The sequence below is a fragment of the Eschrichtius robustus genome, chromosome 11 (genome assembly GCF_028021215.1).
Source record: "Eschrichtius robustus isolate mEscRob2 chromosome 11, mEscRob2.pri, whole genome shotgun sequence".
In the NCBI taxonomy this organism is placed as follows: Eukaryota; Metazoa; Chordata; class Mammalia; order Artiodactyla; family Eschrichtiidae; genus Eschrichtius; species Eschrichtius robustus.
This window is the reverse complement of record NC_090834.1, coordinates 112801235-112816461: the sequence shown is the minus strand read 5'-3', so window position 1 is coordinate 112816461 and position 15227 is coordinate 112801235. Positions and strand designations below refer to the sequence as shown.

General features: G+C 56.2%; 1 protein-coding gene across 1 annotated transcript; it reads right to left on the bottom strand.

Moving 5' to 3' along the window:
* Nucleotides 1–201: 201 nt before the first annotated feature.
* ASCL2 (achaete-scute family bHLH transcription factor 2) lies at nt 202–1762 on the bottom strand. The gene is made up of 2 exons (XM_068556257.1): nt 1170–1762; nt 202–557 (listed from the first exon to the last, which is right to left on the bottom strand). The coding sequence occupies exon 1, from the start codon at nt 1760–1762 to the stop codon at nt 1187–1189; it is 576 nt and encodes a 191-aa protein (XP_068412358.1). The 3' UTR covers nt 202–557; nt 1170–1186.
* Nucleotides 1763–15227: the final 13465 nt, after the last annotated feature.

Below are 15227 nucleotides of genomic sequence, written 5' to 3'. Positions count from 1 at the left end.
ATAAGATCCACCCTCCCTAAAACAGGTTTTCTGACACAGGTCTCTCCCCAGCTGGCAGCGCTGCAAGGGGACACCCACCAGGGACCCTGCCCCTCAAGGGCTGCAGCATGTCCAGATCTCGGCCAGGTTCAAAAATTCCAGGAAGAGGGAGTGGGCGGGAGTAGACAATCTTTATTGTGTTCCAAATCTAAGGATTCTTTGCACAAAAATAAGTGTTCATACTGTCAGTGTCCCTGGGCAGTTCAAGTTCATGCGTAAAAAATAGATTATCTGTGTCGGCATAAAATCCTCTCCCCTTCAAACCTCCAAGTGTTGGTGCCGCAGACCCGTTCCAGTGGAAGGTCTCTGGGGACAGAGTGGCTGGGGTCCGAGGAAGCTGCCGCCCGGATGATGTCAGGCTGGGCCGCTTCCACACTAGCCCTCGGTCAGGCTGGACGGCCGGGGAAAGTTGGCGGTATCCCCGGCTCGGTGGTGGCTTGGCCCGCGGGAATGGCGGGGACGGAAACGTGAGCCGTTCCAACGCGCTGGCTCCCAAGTGGTGAGCCCGCCGGCGGCCGCTAGGAGGGAAGAGGGAATAGGCACGCGCGTCAGTGCGGGATCCGGCCCGGGAGACCCCGCCCAGCCCGGCCCTGCCCCCACCTCCCACAAGCGGAGCCGGCAGTTTCGTTTGCTCGGTGGATTTTGGAGCTCGGGTCCGTGGGTGCCTCGGCTTCAGAGTACGGCCCGAGCCAGGGCGCGGGGCGGGCCGGGGCGAGCGCTCGGATCCGCAGTGAGTCAGGGATCCGCACCCCGCCGACTCATTTCTGCCACCCGGCCCGGCGCGCAATTTGCAATGCAAAGTCACTCCGCCTCCAAGCGCCCGAATCTGCCCCGGATCCGCAAGCCCTCGGGGCCTCACCCGCCCGAGGGCCGCCCCCCTCCGTCTCCCCGCTTCCACTTCGGCGGCGGAGCAGCGAGAGGAAGTTTTGCAATCCCGGACAAACAAACGCTGGTCTTGCACAGGCTTGAAAAAGTTTGGGGGAAATGAAGAGTGAGCTAAATCCAGGCCATCGCCCGGGCCTGACGCTGGGCTCCGCGGGCTCTCGGGGGCGCGAGCTGCGAGGCCGTTTGCTCCACCGCGCCCGGCAGCCCTGCCTCCGACCCTCCCTCTTCCCCCTCTCGGCGCTCACCTTGCTGGGACGAGAGCTCAGTAGCCCCCTAACCAGCTGGAGAAATCGAGAAGCTCGCGCTCCGCGGGGCTCAGCGCGCCCTCACAGGCGCTGTCGTCCGACGAGTAGGCGGAGCGCGGGGACCCGGGCTCCGAGCTGTGCTCGCGGCCCGGGGACGACAAGGCGCAGGGGGGCGAGGCGGCGGCGGCCCCGGGTGGCCCGCGGGGCAGTGGGTGGCGCGCGGCTGGCGCCAGCAGCCCCCGGGCCAGCGCGGCGCGCACGGCATCGTGCTCGGCCAGCAGGCGCTGCAGCGCGCGAATGTACTCCACCGCCGAGCGCAGCGTCTCCACCTTGCTCAGCTTCTTGCTGGCGCCGCCCTGAGGCACGTGCTGCCGCAGCGCCTGGAATCCTAAATTCACCAGCTTCACTCGGTTGCGCTCCCGCTCGTTGCGCCGCGCCACGGCCGCCGCTCCACTCCCGGTCTCCACCGCGCCTGGCCGCCGCCGCCGGCTGCAGCGCAGCAGCTCTGGGGACTCCGGTCGCCGCCGAGCGGCGCAGCAGCCCGAGACACCAGGCGCAGGGGGCGCGGGCCGGGGCAGCGCGCCGCTGTCCATCGCGCCCGCATCCACTCGCCCCGCGCCTCCTCCGAGTCCCTGCGCGCCGCAGGAAGGTATGGGGCGAGGAACCGAGGGCGGAGGAACGACGGTCAAGTCTCAACGACGATCTGGCACCGTGCTGCCAAACGACTACACAGGGTACGTGGTGCCAGGTCGTCTGGGGTCCGGAGACAACGAGGCGCGGGAGGCCGAGAGGTGGCGGGCAGTGCGCACCGGGGAGCGTGGGGCGCTCGTGACTCGCGCGTGCTGTCGGACGCTCCCCAGGTCTTCCCCGCGCGGCGCAGGCGGCTCGTTTTTAAATGTATAGATAACCCTCCTCCGCGCCGCCGCCGCCTCCTTTCTCACGCCCTCCTTCCCTTGCCTCGCCCTCCCGCCACGCTTCGTCCAACCCCTGGCGCACACAGCCTGCAAAGACCAAGCCGTGAGCGCGACCGCACCCCGTCCCCCGGGCACAGTCCGCAGGTCCCCAGGAGGTCCCGGCTTCCAGCAGGTGTCCAGTGCGCCCCCCCAGGATGCAGTACGCAGGTCCCGTGTGCGCACCGACCCCCAAGCTGCTGTCCGCAGGTCCCTGGTGCGACCCCTGCCGCGCTCGCCTTTGGGGGTAGGGCAGGTCTAAGGCCACAGAGCACCCATCCCTGGGGCGCGTGAGACCCCGGGGGGCAGCACGCGCCGACCAACCTGCACCCGCGCCCCGCCCCCTGCGGCCGAGGGGCGGGGGCCGGGGTTTCAGCCAGTGGCGGGCCGCCCGTTTGGCCAATCGCGGCGGGCACCGCCCCACGCCCGGCCCCTGGGAGGAAGCCTGTATGCCGGGCGCGTGGCTCCCGGGAGCGTCTCTAACAAAGCTCGGCGCCTGCGCGGCCCCGCCCGGCCCCTCCCGGCGACCAGGGTGGGCGCGCACTCCCACGCGCGCCTGTTCCTGGCCGGGCGCCCACCTGTTTATGACTCCACCGGGCCTGCGAGAGGGGAACGCGGCCCTCCGGGCGGGGCGGGGCTTGAGAGGTGGTGAAGACCTGGCGCGCTTGGGTAGGGGGTTCAGGTTCTTGGGGCGCTTTTCCCCAACATTCCCCCACGCCCACTCTCTGCGGGTGGTTGCCGTGCGCCCCGGGCCTTGGGGAGCCTTGAAGCGGAGCGCCTGGAGGTTTGCACAGACCGCTTCAGACCCGCGGGGCTGTCGGCCTGCCTCTCGCCCCTCGCCTTCCCCCCGCCCCCGCAGCTTCCTCCGCTTTCCACGTTCCCCCCAAAGCTTCCTCCCTTCCTGGTCCAGTTCCCTCCGGCCGCTCACCCGTCGATGTGTACCCGCCTTCGTGGCCCTTCTTCCTCACTGCCATGCCTCCAGCACCATCCACCTACCCCCGCACTGAGATTGGCCAGTGGGGGAAGGTCGCTGGGGCCGCAGCCTTTCCAGAGTCTCCCAGGGGAGGGGAGGCGTCAAGAGACTTCCTCCCTGACCGATGGGGGTACATTTTGGGGTCTGAGGGGGCAGGGACTTTGGAAGTGTGCAGAATGCGCCGTTACTGGGAGAGTGTTGTCCTGCTCTGCGGCCTGGGAAGGCCAGTCAAGTTGGCTGTGCCCTCAGGAGGCCATACCCAGCAGGTTTTTCCCGAAAAGTGACCAGACTCTCCTGGGCCAGGACCTCTGGGAATGGAGGTGGGGGCGGGCGGGCCCAGCTTCCTGGAGCCGACTTACTGTTCTGGGAGCAGGCGGGGGGACCCAGGGCCCCTCCCAAGAAGTCCGCAGGGCACACGGGCGAGGATTTACTGCCCACCTCATGGCGCCCACCGGCTCCCGTTACCCTGCCGGATTCTCCTGGCAAGTCGGCTTGACTTTCCTGCTTTAGGAAGTTACCTGGAGGCCAGCACTTGCCAGGAGCAAGGGGCCCTGTTTGTCTTAGGAGGAAGCTGACTCAGAAAGGACATGGAATGTGTCCACAGTCACACCTCTGGCCAGTGGAGCAATCAGGTAGGAATCGGGTCCCTGACTGAGCCCAGGTGGCCCGATCTTTATCCCTTTCAGAGCGGAAGGCCTGGTTCACCTCTGCATCCTCTCTGGTCAGAGCTCACCCCCTCCTTCCCTGAGGGTTATTTGGCAAACCCCAGCCAGATGCTTGTCCTTCCTTCCCTGCCCGTGCCAAGGGTGCCAGGAAAAATCCCGGAGTCCTGCAAACAGGGCCCTGCCTGGACTTGCGCTGGGCCTCCAGGCCCTGGACAGCCTTGGGTGCTGCCTCTCCTCCTACCCCATCTCCTGGGCTCTGGCTTTGCTTCCTCCCGCCCGTCCACTGCCTCGAAGCAGGAGGGACGTTACGGAGGCGAGTTGGCTCATGCCTTGGCCCTGGGGATTAAGCCCTGGGCCCTCTGCCCTCTGCTGCCCCGCTGGCCTCCTGCTCAGCTTTGACGCCACATCAGCTGGAAGCCTGCCCTGACCCCTCTGCCCTGTGCTCCACACGGCGTGTCACTCATCACACCCGGGCGTCCATCGGAGGGCTCTGCACAGGCAGAAATGTGCCCTTCTCTATGTCCACAGGACACCGCCCGTGCTGAGCCGTGCATGACGCTGCTTCGCCAAGGGGACCTCACATCCAGCACAGAAGTTCAGGAGGCGGCGGCACTGGAGCCAGCCATTCGGGGGTCGGGAGGTGGCCGAGGGACGGAGGAGCCCGCAGCGTCCAGGCCCAGCTCTGCCACCGACCCTGAGGGGTCCCGTAGCCCAGGGTCCTGCTGCCCAATAGGGGTATGCCAGCCCCTGCTCCAGGGGTGACCAAGGCTGAGCACTTGTCAGCTCTGAAATCACCTCGGGCTCCGTGGGACTGGGGTGCAGGCCCCGGAAGCGTGGGGTGCCCTGGGGACACACAAGGTCCAGAACGTGCTCCTCAGAGAGGCTCTGGGTCCCCTTCTTGGAGCGATGGGAGTTGTCTGGACCCTCTGGGGCCTCCCCCGTGGCGGACTGGACCAGGCAGAGGCCGGGCGAGCTCCATGCCCAGGTGAGGGGCGCCAGCTGCCGGCTGGCTTGGCCTGGGCTCTTCACTCTCTCTGCCTGTAGCCCAGGGCCTCTGCCCACCTCGCTCTCCGTGCCCTCCAGGGCCTTCCTCACTGGCTTCCTAATTGCGTTCTCTGGGTCGGGTCACAGGTGGCAGGTGGAGAGCCCAGCTGGGCCGGGCCGGCACCTTCTCCAAGCCCACAGGTCGTGCTGCAGCCCTCGCGCGGGAGTCCCACCTGTGTGCCCAGGTCACTTGGGAGCCCGGAGCCTTCTGGAATCCAGCTGTGGAGAGGCAGGAGCCATGGGAAATGAAGTGTTTCCAGACATCAAGCTTCAGACCCACTGCTGATAGGGTTCTCCAGAGAGACAGACAAACAGAATACATAGAAAGAGATTTATTATGAGGAACCAGCTCACATGATCGTGAAGGCTGGGAAGCCCCACGTCTACTGCCTGCAAGCTACAGACCCAGAAAGCCTATTTGCTGGTGGAATCCAGTCCAAGCCTGGAGGCCTGAGAACCTGGGGAGCTGGTGGTGTAAATCCCAATCCAGGGGCCGGAAATGATGAGGTGGGCTGTCCCAGCTCAAGCAGGTGGGCAGGAAGAGAAAAGGCAGATTCCTCCCTCCTGCATCTTTTGTTCTATTCAAGCCCTCAGTGAACTGGGTGATGCCCACCTACCCTGGGAAGAGCCTCTATTTTACTGGGTCCACCAATTCTAATGCTAACCTCATCCGGAAACACCCGCCCCCGACACACCCAGAAATAAAATTTAATGTGAACACCCGTGGCCTGGTCCAGCTGATACATACAACTGACCAACACACACCCACCCCTTGCCACCTCAGCACCTGTACCCACCTCCTTAAACCATACCTGATCCCCAAACAAGGACAACACAGAGGTCATAATTCTGCCTCAAACTGTCCTGCCTACAACCAAAAACGCACAAACTCCCTCCTCAGAAGAGGAGGTGAAGTCCCCCCCTCTCCCCAGAGCTGACGTCCTGCAGCTTAAACACTAGGGCGTAAATTCCCAGGACTAAATGCTGTGATGCAAAGTTAGTATATCTTATGTGACATGGCAAGGGGAGAAGAGAGGAAAGAAACAAAGATACACACACACGTAACCGAGCAGGACCCTATGGGGGCTTCCCAGAACAGACCCCCTCCGTGTCCTCTGCTTGCCTTTTGTCTGTAGAAAAACTTCAGTCAAAGAATAAATTTAATCAGAGAAATGAGAATAATGCAGAAAGGAAACAGTCCAGCAAGACAAACTAATAATAGTTTAGCCATTAAACAAAGTCAAGGACGTTTAGTTCCTCCTCCAGGGCTATAGATCATATTCTGAGCCACATCCTTGAGCTGTTTTGCAGATACTGAAACCCCCACCAGGTGGAAGAAGTTAACTACATGCTGACCACCAGCACGTAGACCCCAGACCGGTTGGAACCAGAAGGTTGATAACGTTGACTCCTGATTACCTCACCACCACCAACCAATCAATCAGAAGAATGTCCACCAGCTGATCACACACCCCACAACCCGCCTCCCTCACCCTGTCTTTAAAAACCTTTCCATGAAAGCCTTTGGGGAGTTCGGGCCTTTTAAGCACTGGCTGCCTGGACCCTTGCTTGGCACCTGCAATAAATGCTGCACTTTTCTTCACTACGACCCGGTGTCAATAGATTGGCTTTACTGCGCATGGATGAGCAGACCCAAGTTTGGTTCCGTAACACTTATAGCAAAAGAAGGAAATAAGTACGACAATTACAGTCCTCATTTCTGTAACTGGTCTCGAGGTTGTAACTCATATATATAACTATCCTCTCCCACCACCCCCTGCGTATTCCTGTCCCTTCAGTAGGCACCTCAGCTGGTTGTGGTTCTGTACCTGGTAGTCAACCCAAACCTTCGTCCCTAAAGGGTCTGGGTCATCAGTGGTCCTGCCGGGATTGGGCTGTCGTCATGTTCCCTTGGCCTCAATCCCAGGGCGCGGTAACAGTAAGAGATGCCCTAAGGGATCTCCCGCGTGCCCTTTCTTACCTCCAGTGTGGAGGGAGCAGGAGCCCGGTTTCCCCCTGGTGGTCAGGATCAGTCACGCCGGCCAGCACGGTAAGTCCCTTCTTTGCCTGCTGAGACATGAGGAGCCCAAAGTGGCCGGTGAGTCTTAACTTCCATTTCAGAGGAATCATTGCTGCGTTTCCTGGTCGAGGCATCCCTCCCTCTGGAACTAAGACCTCTAAGAGCACAAAGTCTCAGGAACAGGAAGTAAAAGTTCTCCTGGTGGGTCACTAGGGTAATAGTCAGGGGTGCCACTGCCTTTTCCACCCATCGATTCCTGGACCCAGGAGTCTTGGCTGGGAAACAGCGCCATATAGTGGACACGGACTCAGAGCATATACAACCTCCTGGAGAACCCTGCCCCAGCCCCGCAGGGTATTGCCACCTCGCTAGTGCCATAACTGAGTCTTCAAACGGCTGTTCCACCATTCTTTCAAGCCAGCTGCTTCAGGATGGTGGGGACATGGTGAGACCAGCGAATTCCACAGGCAGGGGCCCCTGCCACTCTCCCTTTGCTGCGAAGAGGGTTCCCTGATCAGAAGCAGTGCCGTGTGGAATGCCAGGAGGGTGGATAAGGCATTCTGTAAGTCCACGGATGGTAGTTTTGGCACAAGTATTGCATGCAAAGAAGGCAAATCCATATCCAGAGTAAGTGACTATTCCAGTAAGAAGAAAACACTGCCCCTTCCATGATGGAAGCAGTCCTGTCCTGTCACTGAACCAAACTTGGGTCCCCTTGCCTGCGCACAGTAAAGCCAATCTACTGACACCAGGTTGTGGTGAAGGAAAGTGCAGAAAGTGCAGCATTTATTGCAGTCATCAAGCAAGAAGTCCAGGGAGCTAGAGCTTAAAAGGCCCAAACTCCCCAGAAACTTTCAGGGGAAGGATTTTTAAAGGTTTTTGAAGACAGGGTGAGGGAGGGGAGGTTGTGGGGTGTGTGATCAGCTCGTGGACATTCTTCTGATTGGTTGGTGGTGAGGTAACTAGGAGTCAACATCACCAGCCTCCTGGTTCCAGCTGGTCTGGGGTCTACATGCTGGTGGTCAGCATAGAGTTAACTTCTTCCACCTGGTGGGGGTTTCAGTATCTGCAAAACAGCTCAAGGACAGGGCTCAGAATATGATCTATAGACCTTGAGGAGGAACTAAAGGTCCTTGACTTTGTTTAATGGCTAAGGTAGTATTATTTTTTCTTATCTGACTGTTTTCCTTTCTTACTGCATTTTCTCACTTCTCTGATTAAATCTACTCTTTGGAACTCGGGGAAGGTCTAGGAGGCTAAAGTTTCTCTACAGAGAAGAGGCAGGTGAAGGACACGGTGGGGGGGGTCTCTTCTGGGAAGGCCCCATAAGGTCCTGCTCGGTTACACTCTGGTGTAATTAACCAGCCACCGGGTAGCTGGCTGGTCACCCCGGGGGATGGTCCCATATCGGGGGTTCAGTGTTGGTCTCTGCTGCTGGCAGACAGGATACTCAGCCTTGGTGAGTGGAGCCCATGTTGCTGGGCCCATGCATCACCTCCATCCCTGCCACCATGGCCGCTTTGCTGATAAGCCCACTGGGCGATGACAGAGTGGCTGGGAAAGAGGCTGACCAGGATCCACAGGACGGTTCTCCTGTCCACTCTATTATTAAAATCTTCTGCTGAGGTCACCCTTTGGTGAGCATTCACATGGGACACGAATATTTTCAGGGTTCTTGCCAATCCACACACCTGTTCCCCAAATTTCCTTGTCACCAATTTTCTAATCATGTTAATTCTAAGTCCCTGACCACCCAGCCAAACCACTGGCCACAGCCCATGGATCTGGTTATAATCACTCATCTGGCCATTTCTCCTTCCAGTCAAAGTGCAGGACCAGGTGCAGTGCCCGAAGCTCTGCCCACTGGATCACCCTTCACCGTGTCCTTGAGGGATGTCCCACCACTGGTGGGTGGAGCCTGCATATCAATCAGGACCACCTATAATTAGACCTAGTCACCTCTTCCTCTGTCAGTGGGTCCTAGGAAACACCCCTGAGGCCATAAGTTAAGGCTGGGAGAGAGAAAGCAGTGTAGCAGGGGTGGGGGCCATGGGCATTTGGGCCACTTCTGCAGGTAACCTACTGTGCCTTCAGGGCCTGCTCGGGCAGGCTCGCCTATACGCCACTTCCATTGGATGGTGGAGTGTTTTTTTCTCTACATGCCCAGCGTTATAGCTCAGTGGGTCAGATAAAGATAACACCCAGTTCATGATGGGCAGGTCACATGGTAACTCGGTGACCCATGGTTGTGTTCAGTTTCTGCTAAGGCTCGTAGCAGGCCCGGAGCTGTTTCTCAAGAAGAGAGTAGTTATCCGGGGTGGATGGCAGGGTCTTGCTCCAAAATCCTAAGGGCTTGCCCTGTGATTCACCTCTAGGGACTGCCAAAGACTCAAAGAGCATCCCTCTCTGCCCTGACACTTCAGGCGCCACTGGATCTGCTGGATCATGTGGCCCCAGGGCAGCACAGCCTGGACCCAGCGCAGAGCCTTCTCCTGTGTGGGCCCCACCCCAAACGAGCAGTTGTCCAAGTCAATCAGTCAATGGGCTGGAGTAACACACCCAAATGAGGACTAAGTTGTCTCCAGAATCCAAAAAGTCCCATTGGTGTTGGCCCCATTTTTTGGTTGCAGGAGGAGCCAGATGCAACAATCTATCCTTCACCTTAGGAGGGATATCTTGCCGCTTTACTGGACCCCCTAGAAATTTCACTGAGACAGAAGGCCCCTGAATTTTTGTTGAATTTATTTCCTACCCTCTGACATGCAAATGTCATACCAACAAGTCTGGAGTAGTTGCTGCTTCTTGCTCAGTAGGTCCAATCGGTATAATGTCATCAATGAAGTGGACCAGTGTGGTGTCTTGTGGAAGGGAAAGGTGACCAAGATCGCTGTGAATTCAACTGTGACCCAGGGCTGGAGATCTGACTTACCCCTGGGGTAGGACAGTGAAGTGTACTGCTGGCCTTGCCAGGTAAAAGGAAACTGATTCTGCTGGGCTTCATGGACAGGGATGGAGGAAAAGGCATCTGTCAAATCAAAAGTTGCATGCTGGGTACCAGGGGATGTGTGAATTTGCTCAAGCAATGAAACCACATCTGGTACAGCAGCTACAGTTGGAGTCACCACTTCATTCAGCTTATGAGAATCCACTGTCACTCTCCAAGACCCACCTGTCTTCTTCACAGGCCAAATAGAATGGGGATGTGGTGGGATCACCGCCCCTTCACCCTTCAAGTCCTAGATGGAGGCACTAATCTCTGCAATCCAATCAGAAACGCTGGTTGTTTTACCATCTTCCTTGGTAGAGGCAGTTCTAGGGGCTTCCACTTGGCCTTTCCCACCATTAATCGCCCTCACTCCGTGGGTCAGGGAACCAATGTGTGGATTCTGCCAGCTGCCGAGGATTTCTAGTCCAGTTATGCCTTCTAGTGGGACCGCTGTGGATGGACCTGAGCTGGAGCTGCCCTGACCCCCTGACCTCCAGGGGCCCCTATCTGTCTGGGGGACCGCGGGGAAGTTTGGGGTCTCCTGGAATCGGTGTCGGTTCAGAGCCAGTGTCCCGAAGTCCCTGGAAAGCCTCATTATTTCCCCTTCCCCAGAGCACAGTCGCCCTGCAAGTGTCTGCAGGTCCTCTGGGCAAGGCTGGGAGAAAGACTGACAGCATCCATTTCCAAGGGTGTCCTGGGTCCTTCCTCAAGGGGACCCCGCCTCCTCTTCCTTCAAGCGTTCTGGGGCTGAAAACTGGCTCACGTCTGGGGATTGACTGAGTGGCCACGACCCTCTGTTTTTACAATTCGGGATAGATGTTTGTTCACTGGACCTAGGACTTCTCCCTTATCCAGATGCGGTGAGAATCCAGCAGGCTTCCTGCCCAGTTCACGTCTAGGAAAACCGGGGTCAACCAGCCAAGGCCACGGGTCAGCACGAGTCTGACTATTCTGACCTCTGCCTCTGCTCTGCCGTCCGTGCCGGTCACCACGCCCACCTCGCCTTTGGCAGTGAGTGCCCCCACTTGGCCCCTGCACCCTGGGATCCAGGGACCCCACTCACTTAGGTTTCCTAGTTGGGTGACTGCAGCTCCCACTGTGAGGTCTGGACAGCGGAGAACGGAGCCGTCTGAGGATGCGGTCTGAGGGGATGCTGGGGCTCTCCATGGACGTGCTCCCCGCAGTCGTGGTGAGAGGGTCTTCTGGACCCTCCCGGGAGGGGGGGCAGATCTTACACGACAAATCCACTCCGACATCCTATATCCCTGAGCCTTTGACCAAGGGAAGTAGGCCATCTCCAGTTCACCTGTTATGGGCCACCTTTAGGTCCCTGTTTCAGCCAAGCAGCTAAACGAACTGTGAGAGCCCTCCCTCACCCGCAGAGCTGCAACATGAGACCCAGAATCCGTGCTCAGAGGGCTCATGTCAATAAATTCGGTCCGGCAAACTTCATCTTCCTTCCTCCCGTATCCCATACCTTCAGTTTCCATCTCACACATTCCCTTGGCTTCTGTCTGTATAAATTAGGAAACTCAACTCGTTCTTCTGGAACGCAGCACACCTCGTCATGAGTCACACTTTGTACATCACCTCTGAGGACCTGCTGGGACTTGAGTCTAGTTATGGGTCTAGAAGTAAAGGGATGGTGAGGATGGGTCCTGACGAGAAGCAGCAGTGTCTCCCATGGCAACCGCCTCTGGGGGGCTGTTAGCATCTCCCCAGGCAACGCACGGTTAACCCATCCAAATGGAGGTGGGAAGACTCCCTACCCGTTAGGAGTGGGGAGACCTCTTCCACTGGCAAAGGGGGCTCATCAGAATTTAAGGGCTCAGTATCCCCTGCTCCTTCAGGGTCTTCCCACACACCCTCACCCCAACACACAGTCTTTCTGCTTTAACCGTAGACACCCTGCGAGACTGGGAGTTCAATTTACGTTGTGAGTCAGGATGAGATTCTGCATTTGGTTGTCAGTAATCTCAGCCTTGCAGTGGTAGGAGATAAGGCTTTCCTTGGGCCACACACAGAAGTGCTCTTAGGTTATTTATGGGGCACTTGAGCTGGGAGTTCAAAACCCTGAACTCACCCTTTTCTTAAACTACTTTGTCCAGCAAAAACCAGGAGCCACCAGCCAATGTCATCATATTCTTCAGTTTTCCAAAGATGTTCAGAAGTATCCTATCCAGAGTAATGCAGCTCCCGGCTTCGTAAGAGCGGATTACGGGGAGGGTGCAGGTACTTCGGGCGTCTCTCTTGCCAGATCCCGCCGTGGGCTGTCAGTGCTTCCTCTCCGGCCGGAAATAGAGTCATTGGCGTCTTTAAATCCCATCGAATTAGAAAGCTGATTCCGGAAACCCGGAACCAATTCAGAAAATTCATTCTTAACATTCTTTACCCTCTGGAACCATGCTCAGTACCAAATTCTGTGTTAGTTGGGTTTCTCCGGAGAAAGAGAACCACTAAGAGATAGAGATTTGTCTTGGTAACTTGGCTCATGCAATTATGGGGGCTGAGAAGTCCCACCATCTGCCGTCTGCAAGAGGGCCACCCAGGAAAGCTGGTGGTGTGATTCAGTCCAAGTCCAAAGGCCTTGGACCGCCAAGGACAGAAGGTCAATGTCCAGCTCGAGCAACCAGGCAGGAAGCAGGGAATTCCTACTTCCTCCACCTTGTGTTCTGTCGGGCCTCGCTGGACTCACCATCCACACGGGGAGGCCACCTGCTCTACTGCATCCATGATTCAATGCTAATCTCACCTGGAAACCTCCTCCCAGACACCCCAGAATCGTGTTTAACCTGGGCACCCGGTGGTCATTCATGTCGACTCAAAATTAACTATGCCAGCTGAGAGAACAGATTCAAAGCCTGCTCTGGAGAGAAGAGCATGGGGTCCCCACATGGAGGGGGTGTTGCTAGGCCCTTCCCACCTCCAGGGCTGTGAAGTCCCCATGGGAACACATGTTGGAAGAGCCCCAGGCCTCCCGGGAGGAATAGAATGTGAACCTTAAATGTAACTGAATTATCTAATAGCCATGTTAAAAAAAAAAACAAAAAAAAACTAAAGAGGAACAAAAGAAATGCATTTTCATGATATATCCAAATTAATAGCATTTCAACATGTAATTGATATAGAAATCATTAAGGAGATAGTTCACAATTTCTTTTCATACTAAGTTTTTTAAATCAGACGTGTATTTTTTTATCCTTAACAGTGCATCTCAATTAGGACTGGCCACATTTCAAATGCTGAAAAGCCACGTGTGGCTCGTGATTACCACGTTGGGCCACACAGATCTGGACAGAGGGATCGTCACGCCTCATTGTAATACTACATTTTCTAGTCTGTATTTGGTGCCTTGACATCTTGGGGCTGCGGGGACCCCGAAGAGACTGCCCTTTCCAGGACTGGCCAATTCCTAGAGATAAAGGCCAGGCTGCAGTGCTCCTTTCATATGCAAACCACCCCATGCAGAGCTCACCCCCACCACCTCCTCCACTGGCCTCTCATGCTCAGGACTGCCATCCCCTGCCCTCGTCATCCCAGACCAGGTGCCAGAAAGCCAGGGACAGATCCTGTGCCCCAGAGCCCCTTGAAATGATTAAAACCAGCCAATGCTAAGCTTGCTCACACAGCCTTGCCTGTTCCTTCCCACAGAAACCACGATAAAGGTTCCTGCCCACGTTTCCCCCCTTCCCCGTTCTCCTTCTGCCTCCTGACCCAGCGCAGTGCATCCCATCACCTGCCCCCTCCTCTCGGAAACTGTAACTGTCTTTTCAATGACATTCGTCTTCTGCTCTGCTGGTCTTGCAGTACCTGAATAATAACAAAACCTACATTTTAAAACACCTGTTGCCTCACATGACAGACAAGCAAACTGAGGCCTCTTGCCAAAGGCAGACCAGCCAGTGGGAGGAGAGACTCAGCCATCCCATTGCTGAGTCCCTTTGATTTGGCCTCCTGAACATCCCTCCACCCCCCCTGAAGCTGAGAGGGCTCCTGTGGGTGTGACCCTGAGGACCGGTCAAGCCCACTTGGAAAGCAGCCACCCAGCCCACCGGTAGGGGAGAGGTCTCCCCTCCACCAAGTCCACCTCGTGCTTCCATGAACAGAAAGCCAGGTGGATATTAGACCAAGAGGAAAGTGCAATGCAGTCATAAGACAAATCCTTCAGGCCACACTTTCTAACCACAGTGCAGTAAAGCTAGAAAGAAAACATCCCAAGTATAGTCACTAGCAGGGCAAAACAAAAAGAGAAAGCCTCTAAATAAATCTCAGCATAAAGAAGAAATCTAAACAGAAAGCATAGGGACATCCGTGGTGGTCCAGTGGATGAGACTCCGAGCTCCCAATACAGTGGGCCCAGGTTCGATCCCTGGTCAGGGAACTAGATCCCACATGCATGCCACAACTAAGAGTCTGCATGCTGCAACTAAGAAGTCTGCATGCCACAGCTAAAGATCCCGCATGCCGCAATGAAGATCCTACATGCTGCAACTAAGACCCAGCACAGCCAAAATTAACACATAAATAATAAAAATTTTTAAAAACCCATCAAGCATAGGCTTTTTGAAAATACTCATGAGAACAATTTCTAATATTCCCAGAACAATCATACAGCTTTTGGTGGATTTCCTAGAAAACCAGAGAGATTGGGTGAGAATGGACAAAGCATTCAACTCAGGAACATCAGGAAAAGAAAAATCCAAAACAAATAAAAGAAGGAACAAGGCTAATTAATGGTGATAAGGGAAGAAATTAACAAGACAGAAAATAATCAATAACTTAGTCAATAAAATGAAAAACTGATTTTTTAAAAGACCAACAAAGTAGGCAAATCTAATTAAAATAAATAGAAGATACATTTCTTAAAATAACAGAAATATGAAAGGTGACATAAGCACACATATGAAAAAGATTAAAAATTAAAGACTTCCATTTCTGACCAAAATGGAGTAAGAGGAACTCACTTTACCCTCCCCCTCCCCCTAAACAATAAAAAAGGGCCAAATTCAAGACGCTGGACAGCGGGCAACAGATAACAGTGGCCCTCGAGAGATGAGACACATATTGGGGGAGGGGCTGCAGCTGCCCTGCTGCTGCTCTGGCAGGGCATCCAGGCTGAGATGCAGAAGAGGTACCAGGCAGAACCCAGTGGAGTTTTGGTTGAGGAGACAGAGCACAGAGCCCTAGAAGGCTGAAGCAGCTGGAGGGCTCATGCCAGAGACCCAGAGAGGAGAGGGTTCCCCAGAGGTCTGCAGAAAGCCCCCTCGAGCCAGCAGAGAACTGCCCAGAGCACACAGGTGAGGAAACTACCAGGCGTGGAGCACGAATTGCCCTAAAAGAGTAGAGAGTGGTGCCCACTCTCCCTCAGGTTGGAATAAGGCTTCTCTGTCAGCCAGGGTGGGAAACCTCGTAACTCATGG

Excerpts from the sequence above, each read along its gene's own strand:
- ASCL2 (XM_068556257.1), bottom strand. The coding sequence starts at position 1,762 with ATGGACAGCGGCGCGCTGCCCCGGCCCGCGCCCCCTGCGCCTGGTGTC.